Raw genomic sequence first — 16266 nt, 5'->3', positions numbered from 1 at the left:
AAAAAATTTTGTAATTATCATTCATATTCTTCTAAATACATACACTTCACTAAATACACATTTTTTTTTTTTTTTTTTATAAATAAATGTCTTAGGTTATTTTGAAGACTGTTTCGCCTCTTCAAACATATTTCTGGATATGATCAGACGTTGGATTTGAGAAGTGCCTTCGTAAATTTGGTAGATTTTGGCATCACGCATCAGCTTTTCTACTGGGTATTCGGTGTTGAAGCCATTTCCGCCGAATATCTGCACAGCGTCGCTGGCAATTTTATTCGCCATATCCGCAGCATGACACTTCGCTATCGAAGCATAGTAGCTGTTACGGCGACCCTGATCAACTTCCCACGCAGAGAGACGGTATGCAAGACGAGATGTTTCCACGCCAATAGCCATGTCGGCGAGCATAAATTGCACAGCTTGATGATAAGCGATTGGCACACCGAAAGCTTTGCGCTCCAGTGAATATTTCAACGCTTCGTCTAAACAGCGCTGCGCCAAACCGACTGCGCCAGCAGCAACAGGTGGGCGTGTTTTGTCGAATGTACCTGCGAAGAAAATAGAAATAAAAAATATTTATTTATGTAAATATTTGATGAACTGAGGTACTACATATCGATGGTCCTCTGCAGTAACGACACAATTCAAAATTTAAAAAATAAAAAGCATTACTACTGTTAGGTGGCTTTTGTCTCTAATCCTTGCCTAATCCATTTCCTTCCTTAACTAAAGTAAGCAGTAAGGATTGCTTAAGTAAGTATTAAAGATAAGACATGGATTCACAAGCACTAGAGACATGAGCCAATTAAAAGTAGTAACAGTTTTTATTTTTTGAATTTTGAATTGTGGCGTTATTGCACAGCACCATCGATATGTATGTATTTAAACCAATGAGGCCATTTGCAATTTCACTTACCCATAGCAATTTTGAAACCAGCGCCTTCACCAATCAGCACATTTTCCTTGGGTATACGCACATCTTCAAATGTGATGCCGCGCGTATCGGACGCACGTTGGCCCATATTCTGTTCCTTGCGACCGGGCGTTACGCCGGGTGTATCTCGCTCTACAATGAAGCCGGTGAAGGCCTTCGAGGCTGGCGCCTTTGGATCGGGATTAGTGCGCGCTAACACGAAGTACCAATTCGCCACACCACCATTGGTTATCCACATTTTTTGTCCATTCAAAATGTATTCATCACCCTTGCGTTCGGCTTTCGTTTTAATGCCGTTAACATCTGAGCCCGCACCGGGCTCTGTAACACCATAAGCGGCTACAATCGGCTCCTCTAACAGACGCCCTAAATACTTCTTCTTCTGTTCTTTATTACCAGCCATTATAACTGGCGTTTGCTGCAAGAAAATACGCCAAAAAGGTGTTAATCGAAAGAAAGGTGAACTTCTAACGAAATCTTTAACTTACGCCCAAACTACTCGCCTCCAAGGCGGTCATAATGCCAGTGCAACCGTAAGCCAACTCTTCGGCAATCAGACAACTCGTATAACAATCGAGATCCATGCCACCAACGTCGGCGGGTATGTGACTGTTCATTAAACCTAACGACCATGCTTTCTTCACAATATCCCAGGGATATTCGCCAGTCTTGTCGTGGTGTGCCGCTACTGGTATGATTTCTTCGCGTACGAATTTGCGTGCGAGTTCCTGCATTTGTTTTTGGTCTTCGGTTATGCCGAAGGAAGGACCAGTAGGTATGACGTGAGCGATACCACCATAGCTACGTGATGCCAAATGTCGAAAGGACGTGGTAGCAATCTTAAAATAAAATAAATATATATGTACATACATATGCAATTAATTGAAAATTCATTGGTAAAAGTAGGCTAGTAAATAAGATGCCATAAAACTAAGTATATTGGTATAAATCATCTTAGCAAAGACTGGTCTTCGGAGTATCTCTAATTTTTTCTCATTTTGGTTGTTGGTGTTTCCGACAGGGTAGGACTATGATGCATTGTGAAAAGATTTTCCGTTATTGCTTGTAAAATTTGGGTGACATCGGTGTTGTGCCCTCGATGAGCCGAAAAATCGTTCCACAATACATCTTATGTCTAATTACTTAGATATGAAACCCGTCTAAGGACATTTTTATGGTAACACCTTTGTTTGTATGTTTATGGGCTTGGTTAACTTTAATAAGCTCAAATGATTTCTATAGCAGCATTTCTTATTTGGTAATAACAATTGTAGATATCCTAGTAGGTTTTTGAGAGAGCGTGAAACGTCTCCTCAAAAAAAAAAAAGAAAATTAGTGACACAAAAACGAGAATGCCCAGAGCTTGAGATGCTAGCAGGCAGTAATAAACCTAACAGATTCTATCAAAAAAGAAGACAGCATTAAAATGGTTTCAAGACCTGTGTTAGTACTGCAAAAGCGAAGAAAGAAATCTGGTTGCAGATACCAGAAAATTTTTAGTGACACCTACATTCAGCAATAAATTTTTTTAATAGTTCCACTGAAATAATTAAAAATCTTCCTTAAACTGTGTTTTTATTACAGCATAAATTATTTCATTTCGATCAAATTACTTCACATAANTTAAACTGTGTTTTTATTACAGCATAAATTATTTCATTTCGATCAAATTAGTCAATAAGTGCGTTCAGACTTTGATTTCGTGATTTCTTTATACACTTGATTAGCATGTGTAAGTATGAGTTTTTAGTTTTTACGATGGTGGGATTACCCAGTCGGCAAAGTGAGGAGCGTTTCTAATTAAACGCCTTGGAGGCTTTATTAAAAGATCTTCCAATAGCGCTACCATTCGAAGACAGAAGAGAAGGTGGGTTTCCATGGTAGCGAAAGTCAAATAAGTCTAAGGCAGACGTAAAGGTTTGTTTCCAACCAAAGTCAAATAAAAGACTGCAAAGTTAAATTCAAACTGTTTCATTATTGTTTCACGTAAAGTTTTCCCTTCTAAGGAAAGATAAATAAGAAAAGGAGTAAAGAATCGAGCACAAAAGGCTTATCGTTCCAAAACATCCCAAATAAGGACTTCCAGAAGTCCTCTTTGTTTATAACTTTGCCGACTGGGTATACCAAGAGTGCGAAAAAAGACTTTAAACTGCCTTATTGGAGGAAAAGAAACCTTTCAAAACGGGGAAGTTAGTAAAAAAGATTTTGCACAAAAAAGTCTACAGGGACTCACTAACGAATGCATACAAAAATCTTGATAATTTTATGAAGCGACGCAATCAGATATATAAAATTCACATCAAGAAAGTCGATAACGTGAAGGCTAGGGTGTTCGATAATTGGCCTTTTTCCAAAACCGGGTTTCGAGTTATTCGGAAAATTGCAATTTGAAAAAACCGTTTGAAATTAAAAAAAATAACCTGACAAACTTTTTTTATTTCACATAGCTTTCATACAGGGAAATCGCTTATACTAGTATGAAGCCAGGACCAAAAATTAACCTTAACCTTTTTTTTAGACCAAAAGTGAAATAAATAAAACTCAGTGAAAAATCGACGTTTGGCCTTATTTTAACATTTTGAATACTTTATTACAATTTTCCGACTTTTTTGAATATGAGTAATGCTCTTGCCGCCGTAGCCGTATGATTGGATGTGCCCACTGCTATTCGGGAGGTCCATTGTTCAATTTCTGGTTCGAGCAACATCAAAAAAGGCAAACCTCCGAGTGTACTTCTTCGGAGCTGGAGTAAAACGGTAGATCTCTCCATTTAGGGGTTTCCCTTAAATTGGAAAAAGCTTTGAAAACTCGAAAAACTCAAAACTTTAATTGAAAGGTCAAGAAATGTGAAAACCGGTTTGTTCGATTAAAAAATAAAACGGTTTATTCGATATTCGAAAAATCAAGATTTCAAAAAAAAAACCGCCTATAGATAAAAGAAAACAGGTTGAGAAAAACCGTGTCAATCACCACCCAGCGAGCACACAAACGCAACACAAATCAATTTAAAAAGATTTCGCATTTCGCATAGTCTAGAATGTTGAGTAAGACGCACACCGCTGAATTCAATCGACTTATCTTCAAAAGTCCACGTTTTCCTGCAATTTGCACAGCTTGACTTAGTCATAATTAATTTTTTGTTCACAAATAAATTATATACCAAAGATTTTACATATTTCTCACAAAAATTCGAACAGAAAATTTTAGAGAAAACAATGTTGCAAGCAAATAGTAAATAGCCAGATGCCTCCTAACACCTAAAACATCCAACGAATAAAAGCAACATTGTTAAATGCAAGGCAGCCGAAAGTCAGAAAATGAACAGAGAAAGCTCCCCTACTACTTAATCTCTTTATTGCGCCACGGTTTGTATTTGTTTTTAAAATAAATTGTTGCATGACAAATGGGGTTTTTTTCATTTCTTGATTTCAGCATGATTTGCCAATAAATTACCATTGAGCCATAAATTGCGATAATGTGAACATGCTTTTAGCAAAAGTTTAATGAGTTTTGGAGAGCTTTAATTTACTGACATTAGGCTGTTACCAGAGCTGGGTAAATGCAATTACATTACAATTACAATTACATTCCTCAGTAATTGTAATTAGGATTCAATTCCTTTAGTTCACTGCAAAGGAATCGATTACTTTTTCAATTCCTTGAAGTAATTTCAAATGGAATTGTTTTTTTCTTTAATTCCATTACAAGGAATTTCATATTGTAATTGGAATAAATTACGTGCTAGTAATGTAATTTCTTTTATTTCAATTCCTTTGAAAGGAATTGAAAATGTAATTTTTTTTCCAATTCCTTTGAAAGGAATTGAAAATGTAATTGGTTTTTTTCCAATTCCATTCCTCAAAGTAATTTAAAAAGTAATCGAAAAATTTATAAAAAAAAATTTTTTACTGTTGAATTGCAATAGCTTTGTTAAATTTCCTGCTAGTATTTCATACAAAAAATTATTGCACTTTCACTTAACCCTTGCAAACTTGTTTATTTATCCATCGATTTTCATCGGTAGTAGTGTTTTAACCCGCAAAACAAGCAGAGTTTGCCTAGTCTATACTAATATATATTTTGAAAGGCGTTTTTTTCTGTTCGCAAAGCTCGAGAAAGGCCGTACCGATTTTTTTGAAATTTCGGAATCTACTGCAGACTTTCCAAGGATGGTTATAGCTAAAAAAAGTTTCAATATAGAAAGGGGGCGTGGCACCTCCCATACAAACCGAATTTTTCAAACTGCATATATTTGTGGTAGAGGACTAGAACTGGGTATGGTGATATCTATATACATATATAAGACCAATTCCATACTCATGGAGAAAAATTTGCATGGTTGGAGAATGGCGTGTGGCACCTCCCATATAAACCGAACTTTTCATATTGCATATTTCTGGAAGTGTTCATGGTAGACTGTAAGCCTTTTTAAAACTCTTTAGTTTGACACCCACATGCCAACATTGCATTTACTTTATCAATTTAACTGAGTTACAATTTCCAAATAGGTGGCAGCCCCCTCAAAAATATTTCCAACAGTTATCTTTCTCAAACCTTTTTAATTTGATACTCATATTGTAATATTTTATTTATTTTATCAATGTAATTTAGTTAAATTTTCAAACAGATGGCAACCCTCCTCAAACATATTTTCGGCAGTAAGCCTTCTTAAAACTCTTTAGTTTGACACCCACATGGCAATATTTAATTTTTTTTACCAATTTGACNTAATTTATTCCAATTACAATATGAAATTCCTTGTAATGGAATTAAAGAAAAACCCAATTACATTTGAAATTACTTCAAGGAATTGAAAAAGTAATCGATTCCTTTGCTGTGGACTGAAGGAATTGATTCCTAATTACAATTCCTTGTAATCTGTAATTGGGAGTAATTTAATTCCTAAAGGAATCATTACAACCCAGCTCTGGCTGTTACGCTATGGTGATAAAAACTGAGATCTGGTGGGTAAGTACTAGAACAGGGTATTTGAGGTCAATGAACCTTGGAACAAAAAAAAAATGCCTCAAGATAAAAGCATCGATATACCATACTTTAAAATCCGAAGATATGACAACGGGCGAGCTTTTTTTCTGGTACGGCCTTATGTACATATCTGAGCTGTTAGAAATATCAGCAGCCACCTTAATCTAATCTAGGCCATGTATGTATGTACATATTTATGAATGTGTGTACATAAGTAAATAATTTTATCTAACAGATGCGTAGCAGTTAAAGTAATTTTTAATATACATATGTAAGTATGTACATATGTAAAAGCATACGATTTACATATTTTTTATTAGCTGTCAATATACATAACTACATATGTATGTGTGTAGTTATTTTAATTGTCTATAACTTAATTCAAGCTAAAGCATACATACATATATGTTTGTACATAGCGCAAATAAATCACCCCTTCGTTTATCTGGGCATCTAATTATAATAAAATCAATGATCCCGGACAAGTATTACTTTGATTATTATTATTTTTACTTTTTATGCTTTGTACAATTTTATTTTTAAATAAAGATAATAGTGTATTGCTAGATCCGTAACACACAGTATTTGCTGTACAATTTTAGATAACTTGAATGACCTTATCTGGCTTATCAACTGTAGACCTATTTCAAAGTTTATTTTATTCAGACTTGTTAAATAATGATTACTAATTAGATCGTGTTTTTTTTTAGGAGAACAGTTTAATGATTAAATACCATTATTTGCACCTTATTATGTATAGTAAATGATTAGTTTTAAAACTAATAAAAAATAATCATGATTTTTCACCATTAAATGAAAAATCGGAAAAAGTCAAAAATAATTGGAAAAAATTAATCGCATTTGTTTCTATTTAACTTTGTTCAATTATTTATGGTTTTTTTTTTTATTTATATGCAGTTATTAGTTATATAACGTATTGAAACTTATTTAGCCAAATAAAACTACTGCAGCAATGCTAGCTTATACTACAAAAACAAGTTCTGTATATTGTTTAAAATACATACATACATATGTGGACCAATTTTTGCACCAATTGCTTTTTATCGTCACCCAAAAATCTGTAGTATTAGCATAGATTGGCCGAGCTGCCCCTCCTATTTGTGGCGTGCGTCTTGATGTTGTCCCACAAATAACATTTTTTATTTTTTACCAAAATCTCTAGAAAAAGTTAACAAATTCAACAAAAAAATACCAAATTTATTTTGTGTGCAGAACTGTACTCAAGCTCGTACAAATGTACATATATCCGAAGCCACCAAGATTTACATGTTTTCAGCGATAATTTTTATATCTGTGTGAACAAGGGAAGGCATCTAATCCATTAGATTGTCATGGCTCATAATTTCTTGTGGAGGGGATGTTATTTGGCCACCGAAATTATCTGAATTGACACCGTTTGACTTTTTAAGAGGCTACTCTTACGGCTGTATTTATGCGAATAAACTTTGGAGCAAAAAAATCAACGATTGAAGGCAGTCCTGAAAGTTTTAGACTCGCTCATAAACCAAGTGAAGTCCCTGCCATAGCCTTTTAAACGAGAACACATGGGCCTCTTCCTAATGTAGAAACAGAACGAGCCTATATTGACTTATGCGAGAGAAGGATCTACTCTACTGAACAAACATGTAGGACCGAATCGGAAAAGTTACCAAATTGAAAAAATTGAACCGGATGAAAAATTTGGTCGGTTCGGTTCAGTGGTTCGAACCGGTATTGCACTTTTGGATTGGTTCATCAAAGCGGTTTTTTTGATCTTTGAACCGGGGTTTCGGTTGGGTTCAACGGTTCGAAAAACAAAAAAATAACGCGTAAGTTTAAGTGTCAAGTGTCAAGTGCAACAACGCGCAAGGCTAAGGGTCAAGTGTCTGTCAAATGAGATGGGTTGCCTTTACATTTGATATTGTCACATGGTAAACAAATATGGTAAGTATTACCTTGTTTAACAAAAAGAAAAAAGTGGGTACATTTATCTATTGAAAATTGGTTGAAACGAACGTTTAAACTTTTATTGAAAGTGGTTCGGTTTTCTGTTCGGATCAAATATTTGTGGAAAATTTCGGATCGGTTAATGGTTCAATTAATTAATAGAAAAAAGCAGTTTTCCGGTTCAAAAGCGGTTTTCCGGTTCAAAACCGGTTCGGTTCAAAACCAGTGCACGTCCTTGCCTGTAGCAGCAGCTCGCTTCTCGGAGTCAACTGGTAGTGTAGGCGTGCGAATATAACCACGACGCTCAGCTATACACACTTTGCACTTGGCGCACCGAACATTCGATTGGGCTAAATGAATAATTTAGTACTTGATTGAGTCACTGTCTCAGGGTTTTTTAATCATAGTGGAGTAAATTAATTAAAGTAAAAGTAACCGGGATGTGATTATTGTTACACAGAATTCACATACACATATCGACACTTTTTCGCGAAATTATCGAATGTGGTATTTTGGCGAAATTGACTTTTTGATGCATATTTGTTCTGCACCCAACAACGCATTACCTGGTAAAATGTTATAGCTAAAATACCTATACCTACGCCAAAAATTTTTAAAAGTAGAAAAAACGCTCTCTTTTAAAATTTTGTTTCTGGCACATACGATAATTTCCCGCAAAGTGCTCTATATGTTGATGTGCCGTTGATATTTTTTGGCGTAATAAAAAGGGTGTGTGTTTTATTTTTCATAACATTCTTGTGAGGTTCATTGATATTAAATTAGCTTTCAAGGTGAAAGACGAGCCGAGCTGTGTATGCTGTGTATGTACATATATCTATGTATTATTTGAAATGAATACTGGCAAATGTTAATAAAAAATTACCCAAAGACCTACTTTTTCGCTACATGAACATATGTATGTACATACATATGTATCGTTAGTATAGTATGGAAGGGCATAAAAAATCAGTAACTAATTAAAGATCTAAAATTCACTTTTTGATTGATTATGATGCGCTTCATCGAATTATAAGTCCCACATCGTTTTATGCAAAAACATTTTTTTTAGTTGTGGCTTTTTTGCATTTCAGCGATGATGTGATACGTACGCCCTTTCCATACTATACTAATGGTATGTGTGTATATCTAGGTATGACTTATTGCAGAAAATCTTTTAGTAAAAGTCGCAGCTTTGAAAGGAACCTCAAATAAAAAAATATAATTTAAAAATGCAATAACCGAATGATCAAGAAAATTCGCTTTAATAAACGAAGAACGTTAGAAATTAAGAGGTCATAGCTCCCAAGATAATATTTGATACACATACATAGATACATATGTATGCCTGTATGTATGTACATTAGGGTGGCCCAAAAATTCATGTGAAAAAGTAGAGTCGGAATTTTTATGCTCTCACCCCCTAGGATTGTTCTATACCGAAAAAATATAAACTTATTTTTTTATTTTGAAATCAAAAAATATTTAGAGGTCGCTCAAAGCGCCCAAAATTTTCCATGTATTTTATATGGGGGAAAACAACATTTCGTAGAAATTTTATAGAATAGTTAAAAATCAAAACCTTTCTACCAAAAATCTCTGTTTATCTGCAGGAGATTCCCAATAATAATACCCAGTCGTTTAGGTACTCAACTATGTTATCGTCGCAACTATAATTTATAGGTCCGCCAAAACCCCCCAAAAACCCCGAAAAATGCAAACGGGGACCAATAAAAAATGTTTAGTATTAAAAAATGGTATTATTATTGAAAGAGAACTAGAGTTTTCCAATCGAAAAATATTGATTTTCAAGAATTCTATACCATTTTCACGAAAAATTCTATTTTTCCAATACATGGTAAACTTTGAACGCTTTGAGCGACCTCTAAATATTTTTTTGATTTCAAAATAAATAAATAGGGGTATACTTATTTTCGATATATAACAATCCTAGGAGTGAGAGCGTTACAATTCCAACTTTGCTGTTTTTGGACCACCCTAATGTACATACATATGTACATTGAATATTCATATGTACATATGTATTTTCGAATGAATATTCTTACTTAAAAACGTTTGAATATTTGTATGCATGTACATATTTATGTGTATAGCCATCCACATGTAAGAGTGATACGATAAATGTATACATGCATATGTATGTATGTATCTACATATACACAATGTGTACATATGTATGCCAAATCTATGTCGAGTTACCGAAGCTATACGGCCATATTCGAGCGGTATTCAAGTGGATGGGGTCAAAGTACAGAATTGACGCATATACAAATGTACATAACTAAACCTTAAAAAAAAAATACCTTTCTTGCCGTAAGCTAAGTGTATACGGTAGAGAAAAAACNGTAAGAGTGATACGATAAATGTATACATGCATATGTATGTATGTATCTACATATACACAATGTGTACATATGTATGCCAAATCTATGTCGAGTTACCGAAGCTATACGGCCATATTCGAGCGGTATTCAAGTGGATGGGGTCAAAGTACAGAATTGACGCATATACAAATGTACATAACTAAACCTTAAAAAAAAAATACCTTTCTTGCCGTAAGCTAAGTGTATACGGTAGAGAAAAAACGCGAGACTTGGACAAAAATCTCACTAGAGACGTGTAAATACTCTATATACATATGTATACAAAAGAGCTCAACGAGAGAATTATAGCTCAGTNCGCGAGACTTGGACAAAAATCTCACTAGAGACGTGTAAATACTCTATATATGTATACAAAAGAGCTCAACGAGAGAATTATAGCTCAGTTATGCATACTTTGCACTGCACTGCACAGAATGTAATTTTTATGTAGAAATCAAAAACCAATATGTAATGCTGTGCGTTGGGTAAACGCTTACACGCAAAGCTTATTTAACAGATTCCTGATGTGGCAATTCTCATCCAATGCCAAGNCAGGGAGTATGCATAACTGAGCCATTTAGTGAGACTTTTTCGACGTGTACGCAACTAGATCTTTCGATCGCTCTCTCTCTCTCTCTATTCTACGACAACTCCACACTCTATTTGAGAGATTTTGCTCTACGGAGGCAGATGGTAGAGTCCATGGTACAATAATNTGACGACATTCGAACCCGAACATGCTGGGAGCTAAGAACTAACAGCGAGCATCTCTACATGTTCAGCTACAGCCAGACATGCAAATGTGCTTTCAAATGCTCAACTTCAATCACATTTCGTTAAAACACGAGCAGTGATCGGGTAACTATAAGCTGGTGCCGGGACACGAGTTGGTCCGCTACAGCATGACAGAGAAACACTTTTGTAAGTACTCCAATATACCACAAATAGACTACATGGTCCAACGATTTTTGCAGGGAGTATGCATAACTGAGCCATTTAGTGAGACTTTTTCGACGTGTACGCAACTAGATCTTTCGATCGCTCTCTCTCTCTCTCTATTCTACGACAACTCCACACTCTATTTGAGAGATTTTGCTCTACGGAGGCAGATGGTAGAGTCCATGGTACAATAATTACAGGTATTAATTGCGTTTGTTTACTCATTTCCAGTAAAATCCAGTAAAAGTTTTTACGAATTTTCATGTTTTGGCGTTTTCGTACGCAAAAACTTGCAAAGTAGGGTAAATTGAGAGAACGAAAAATGACAGTTGAAGTTGCAAGTTTTTACTGGATTTTACTGGATAAATTTTTACTTGTAAGAATTTGCCAGTACGAAAAACAGCTGATCGCATGTTACTGGATGAAATTTAAACTAATAAGGAAACTGTTTGTGAGACTTTATCGTGGAAATTAACAAAATAAACATATTTAAATATTAAATATATTGTTTTATTAGGAATATGCTGCGAATAAACAACCAATTTATCAGCTGTTCATGAAACTTGCAAATTATTACTGGAATAGCGTTCGCGTATTTTTTTGTAAATTTTTTCAATGAGAGCGAATTCTTAGAAATAAAGTTACTGGATAATTTGTAAACAAACACAACTATTGTCCTCCCAGAAAGTTTTGCTTCACATCGAGATTCGTGCTCCCTTATTTTCAATTTGACGCAGTTCAATGTTGATCCTAGCAGTAAACCTTTTAGTGTGGGCAACAATGATGTTTTTCAAATAAGGCAGATCGAAATATGCGCTCTTTGGGAAGACAATACCTGTAACTATTGTACCATGGGTAAAGTCCAAGAATGATATAATACAAGATTGCGCCGATTGCAGCAGAGTTCGTGAGAGTAATTTTGGCGTGACGTCATCGTAGAGTTGACAACTGAGAGCGGCAAATAAAACTGCTCTTGAGTGATGTGCTGAATTGTCGGTACCCAATATTTCCTTTTCGGTACCCGATACCGATTCTTTATATTAATCCTTCGCCATTATATGCATTTCAAGTTTAGAAAAAACTTTCATTACTAATTTATATGATATCGGTAAAACACTTGAACTTATCGCAACAGAGAAATATTATTTTATCAGTTTTAACCTTAGTCCAAGGTACAAGAAAAATGCTTTGACGGATGAAGAAGCCTTTCAGGGGGGAGATCTGTAACCAGTTAGCGTGTTGACGTAAAAATATTTCATATTAAACGTCAACAAAACCGATACCGATTCGAAAATTGTCGCTAACTGATTACAGAATCAGCCCTCAGGCCTACAAAAATGATACCGTCCGATTCAGCTGGAACAAAAATGCTTCAAACAAGTAAGAGTTTCTCTGTATTATGACCTCGAATCGACATATATACATCTTTCATTTAAATCAGTATTAAAAGCTCTATTGGCTCCTACATTCGGGTTTTGATAGGCGAGTCTCCCTTGAACCGTTTCTCCATATTTTTGGCCTATGTGGGCCTATGTTTCGGTACCGAGTATCGAGAGCATTGGATACTTTTCAAATCGGTACCGAATATCGATCAATACTTAAAATTATTGAATCAGCACATCACTACTGCTGTCATCTCGACTGTGACGTCAGCAAAACAGCTGATGCTGTCAAATTCACTGAGTGCCGATTAGCGGTGTTGCCATCGGCGCCACCTTCTGTATTCTCTCGACCCTGGGTAAAGTATTGCAATGAATTTCATCACAGTTTGTTAAATTTTGAAGTGGTTACGACATTAAAACGTTCTAAATTAAGTTGGGGTAGAGAAAAAACTTTAAAATTAATTGGTTAAAACATAGTTTTGGCTGGTACTGCTCGGAGAAATTCCTTTTAATGTTTAATAGCAAGCATTGTTTGATGTGAGTCTAAAAGAAGACATGGTACCGAAGGGAGAGGTTGCCAACCGCTATGAAAAATTTGTACACATAAATATACATATTAATATTTCTGTACATTTATCTACTTTTAGGTAAATNCGATTCAGCTGGAACAAAAATGCTTCAAACAAGTAAGAGTTTCTCTGTATTATGACCTCGAATCGACATATATACATCTTTCATTTAAATCAGTATTAAAAGCTCTATTGGCTCCTACATTCGGGTTTTGATAGGCGAGTCTCCCTTGAACCGTTTCTCCATATTTTTGGCCTATGTGGGCCTATGTTTCGGTACCGAGTATCGAGAGCATTGGATACTTTTCAAATCGGTACCGAATATCGATCAATACTTAAAATTATTGAATCAGCACATCACTACTGCTGTCATCTCGACTGTGACGTCAGCAAAACAGCTGATGCTGTCAAATTCACTGAGTGCCGATTAGCGGTGTTGCCATCGGCGCCACCTTCTGTATTCTCTCGACCCTGGGTAAAGTATTGCAATGAATTTCATCACAGTTTGTTAAATTTTGAAGTGGTTACGACATTAAAACGTTCTAAATTAAGTTGGGGTAGAGAAAAAACTTTAAAATTAATTGGTTAAAACATAGTTTTGGCTGGTACTGCTCGGAGAAATTCCTTTTAATGTTTAATAGCAAGCATTGTTTGATGTGAGTCTAAAAGAAGACATGGTACCGAAGGGAGAGGTTGCCAACCACTATGAAAAATTTGTACACATAAATATACATATTAATATTTCTGTACATTTATCTACTTTTAGGTAAATTTTTTTTCGGCAAATAAGTACAATCTGAAAATTTAATTTTCATCCCTAGTGCGAAAAAGTATTTTATGACGTCAGCGAGTAGGTGGACGCTGTCAAAGCGAAGAAGGGTTAGCGGTCCGTGGATGGCGCCAGCTTTATTTTCTACATCGTCACCATGATTCAATAATACAAGGTTGGATAACCTGGGAGTTGTCTCGCTCCCGCATTCTGCCTTAGCCTGTGCTGCCTTCTTTTTTGATTTATAAAAACTACTACTAAAATACAAGGAGAAATATTGTCTTCGTATAAAAAGTTGAACAGGCAACACTGTCGATATTTTTTCATCGAATGTTTCGAGGAAATTCATTTTCTTATTGAGCAAATTCAATAAGTATGGCAAAAAAATCAAAAATAATGGAAATCTTTTGAATTACAACAATAATTTACATATTTATTTTGCAAAAAGTAGCGTTTTACAACAAGTGCAGCCGTTGCAAGTAAGTTTTGCATGCTAGTATCCCTGTGTCCATCCACGTATGGTAGTACGAATATTAATAAATATATTCTCTTGTGAAGGTCAGGATCATTTGGGTGCCCGTCCACGTTTGCTGGTGCATGTATTTTTACCACTGCAGCCTTTGGGTTGGTCAAGTACAGCCTTTGCATATTTACAAGTAAGTATACCACTCCATAAAAGCGAAAGTGGAAATATTAATAAAGGTATTTTCTTGTGCTGATTGTGACTGATTGCGGAAAAAGTACACAACATTACAAAAAATTAACATTTTTAAAAAACGAAATGTAATGTATTGAAGATATATTTTTAAAGTTTAACCGATATAATGATTAACAAGACTGATTGGAGAAAAAAGTAAAAAACATTCCACAAAAATTAGATTTTTAAATAGCCAAATGTAATTAAATTGCGATATTGAAGATCTAACTTTTAAATGTAACCAATATAATGATTAGCAAGACTGATTGGAGAAAAAAGTAAATAAAATTTATTAAAAAATTTAAATTAAAAAAAACCAAATGTAATTCAATTTAAGATATTGAACATGCAATCTTTAAATGCAACAAATATAATACTTTTTTAACAGATTAATTTATATGCATTAAATCAATTGCATCTTTACCATTTGTATAATTCTTCATATAGTCCCTATGAATAAAGGATTTGTTTGAATTCCATTAATTTTGTTAAATATATACTGTAATATCAATGAAACCATGGTTTATTTTGAATTTTTGGGAATATTTCTTCAAAGACTTCAAAGATTTTTCTTTGGCAAGAATTTTATGTGAATATCCATTTATTTAATTTTTAATATTTATGTGGCCATAAAAAATTAATTCATTGTAGATCAGTGGAATCTTCTTTATATATTTAATTCAATTTGTATACAAAAACGCATTTCAGCACTACCAGACTACTTACTTTTCCTACTACCTTTACACAAAAGGGGATACAATTGTGACCCGCTTCTCTTTCCTTCTTAAATGCAACCTTACAAGGCAGTCGATTGACACAAATGTCAATATTTATCCAACCTTGTATTATTGAATCATGATCGTCACTCTGCATATACATATGTATGCACAAACATACATCAAGCGTTGACAACAAATCGAGATAGAAAACAAACTCTAAAGACAATGCATCTGAGGCCTGGAAAAGTTGATTTGGTGTCTACTTTGAGGCAAGCGATTTTTGAATCACCATTCGCACGAGCGATTTTGGTTGAGCAATGTTGAATCGCCTAGAAAATCGCCCCACGTAAATGCTGCTTAAGCTAGAGGTAACAAAGAGAAAAGTTAAGATTTCGCTATTTTGACTTTAGCTAGAGTGAATATCTCCTAGGGCTGGTTTCTCCAATTCAACTTAACTTAGTTTAGCCAATTTTCTAGACTTAGCCTAGAATAAGCTGCGTAAAAAGTAGGCTAATTTTTGACTTAAGTCTAAAAAATGGCTAAACCAAGTTAAGTTAAGTTGGAGAAACCAGCCCCTAGAGTTGCTCTACCGCGTAAACTTAAATAATTGAGAGAGCACATTTTTATTTCAGTAAAACTCAGCGAGATACATGTTGCATGTAATATTTTTTGCCGACGTCACTTAACACATACAGTAGAACATAGCTGGGCACACCAACACAGTCTCATTTTGTCATGGTATTAGTGCGTCGCGCTCAGTTATGGTTGCCGCATTTTTTATAAATGTACTAAAAGTGGTATTTTTCGTGCATGGGTATTTTGGCCTATTTTGCTTATACCTATAGTGTAATAATGAACCTTGGAAGTTTTTAGTAACTAATACTATTAGTTTATACAACCTTTTGCATAAGAAAAATTTAGTACTTGTATAATTTAAAAAAAC

The 16266-nt window shown here is 34.7% G+C and overlaps 1 protein-coding gene across 1 annotated transcript in view; it reads right to left on the bottom strand.

Annotated features, from left to right (window-relative positions):
* Window positions 1-60: 60 nt before the first annotated feature.
* The window catches only part of Mcad (Medium-chain acyl-CoA dehydrogenase), a 19294-nt gene continuing 3088 nt past the window's right edge, over window positions 61-16266 (bottom strand). The window contains exons 2-4 of the mRNA XM_017616365.1: window positions 1423-1773; window positions 917-1352; window positions 61-548 (exon numbers count right to left, since the gene is read on the bottom strand). Of these exons, the coding sequence (XP_017471854.1) occupies window positions 97-548; window positions 917-1352; window positions 1423-1773 (1239 nt within the window). The 3' untranslated portion in view covers window positions 61-96. The remainder of the gene's footprint in view (window positions 549-916; window positions 1353-1422; window positions 1774-16266) is intronic.

The sequence above is a fragment of the Rhagoletis zephyria genome, unplaced genomic scaffold (genome assembly GCF_001687245.7).
Source record: "Rhagoletis zephyria isolate East Lansing unplaced genomic scaffold, Rhagoletis_zephyria_1.1 Rzeph_scaffold_01190, whole genome shotgun sequence".
Lineage (NCBI taxonomy): Eukaryota > Metazoa > Arthropoda > Insecta > Diptera > Tephritidae > Rhagoletis > Rhagoletis zephyria.
The sequence above is the reverse complement of the archived record's forward strand: the minus strand, read 5'-3'. Positions and strand labels throughout refer to the sequence as shown.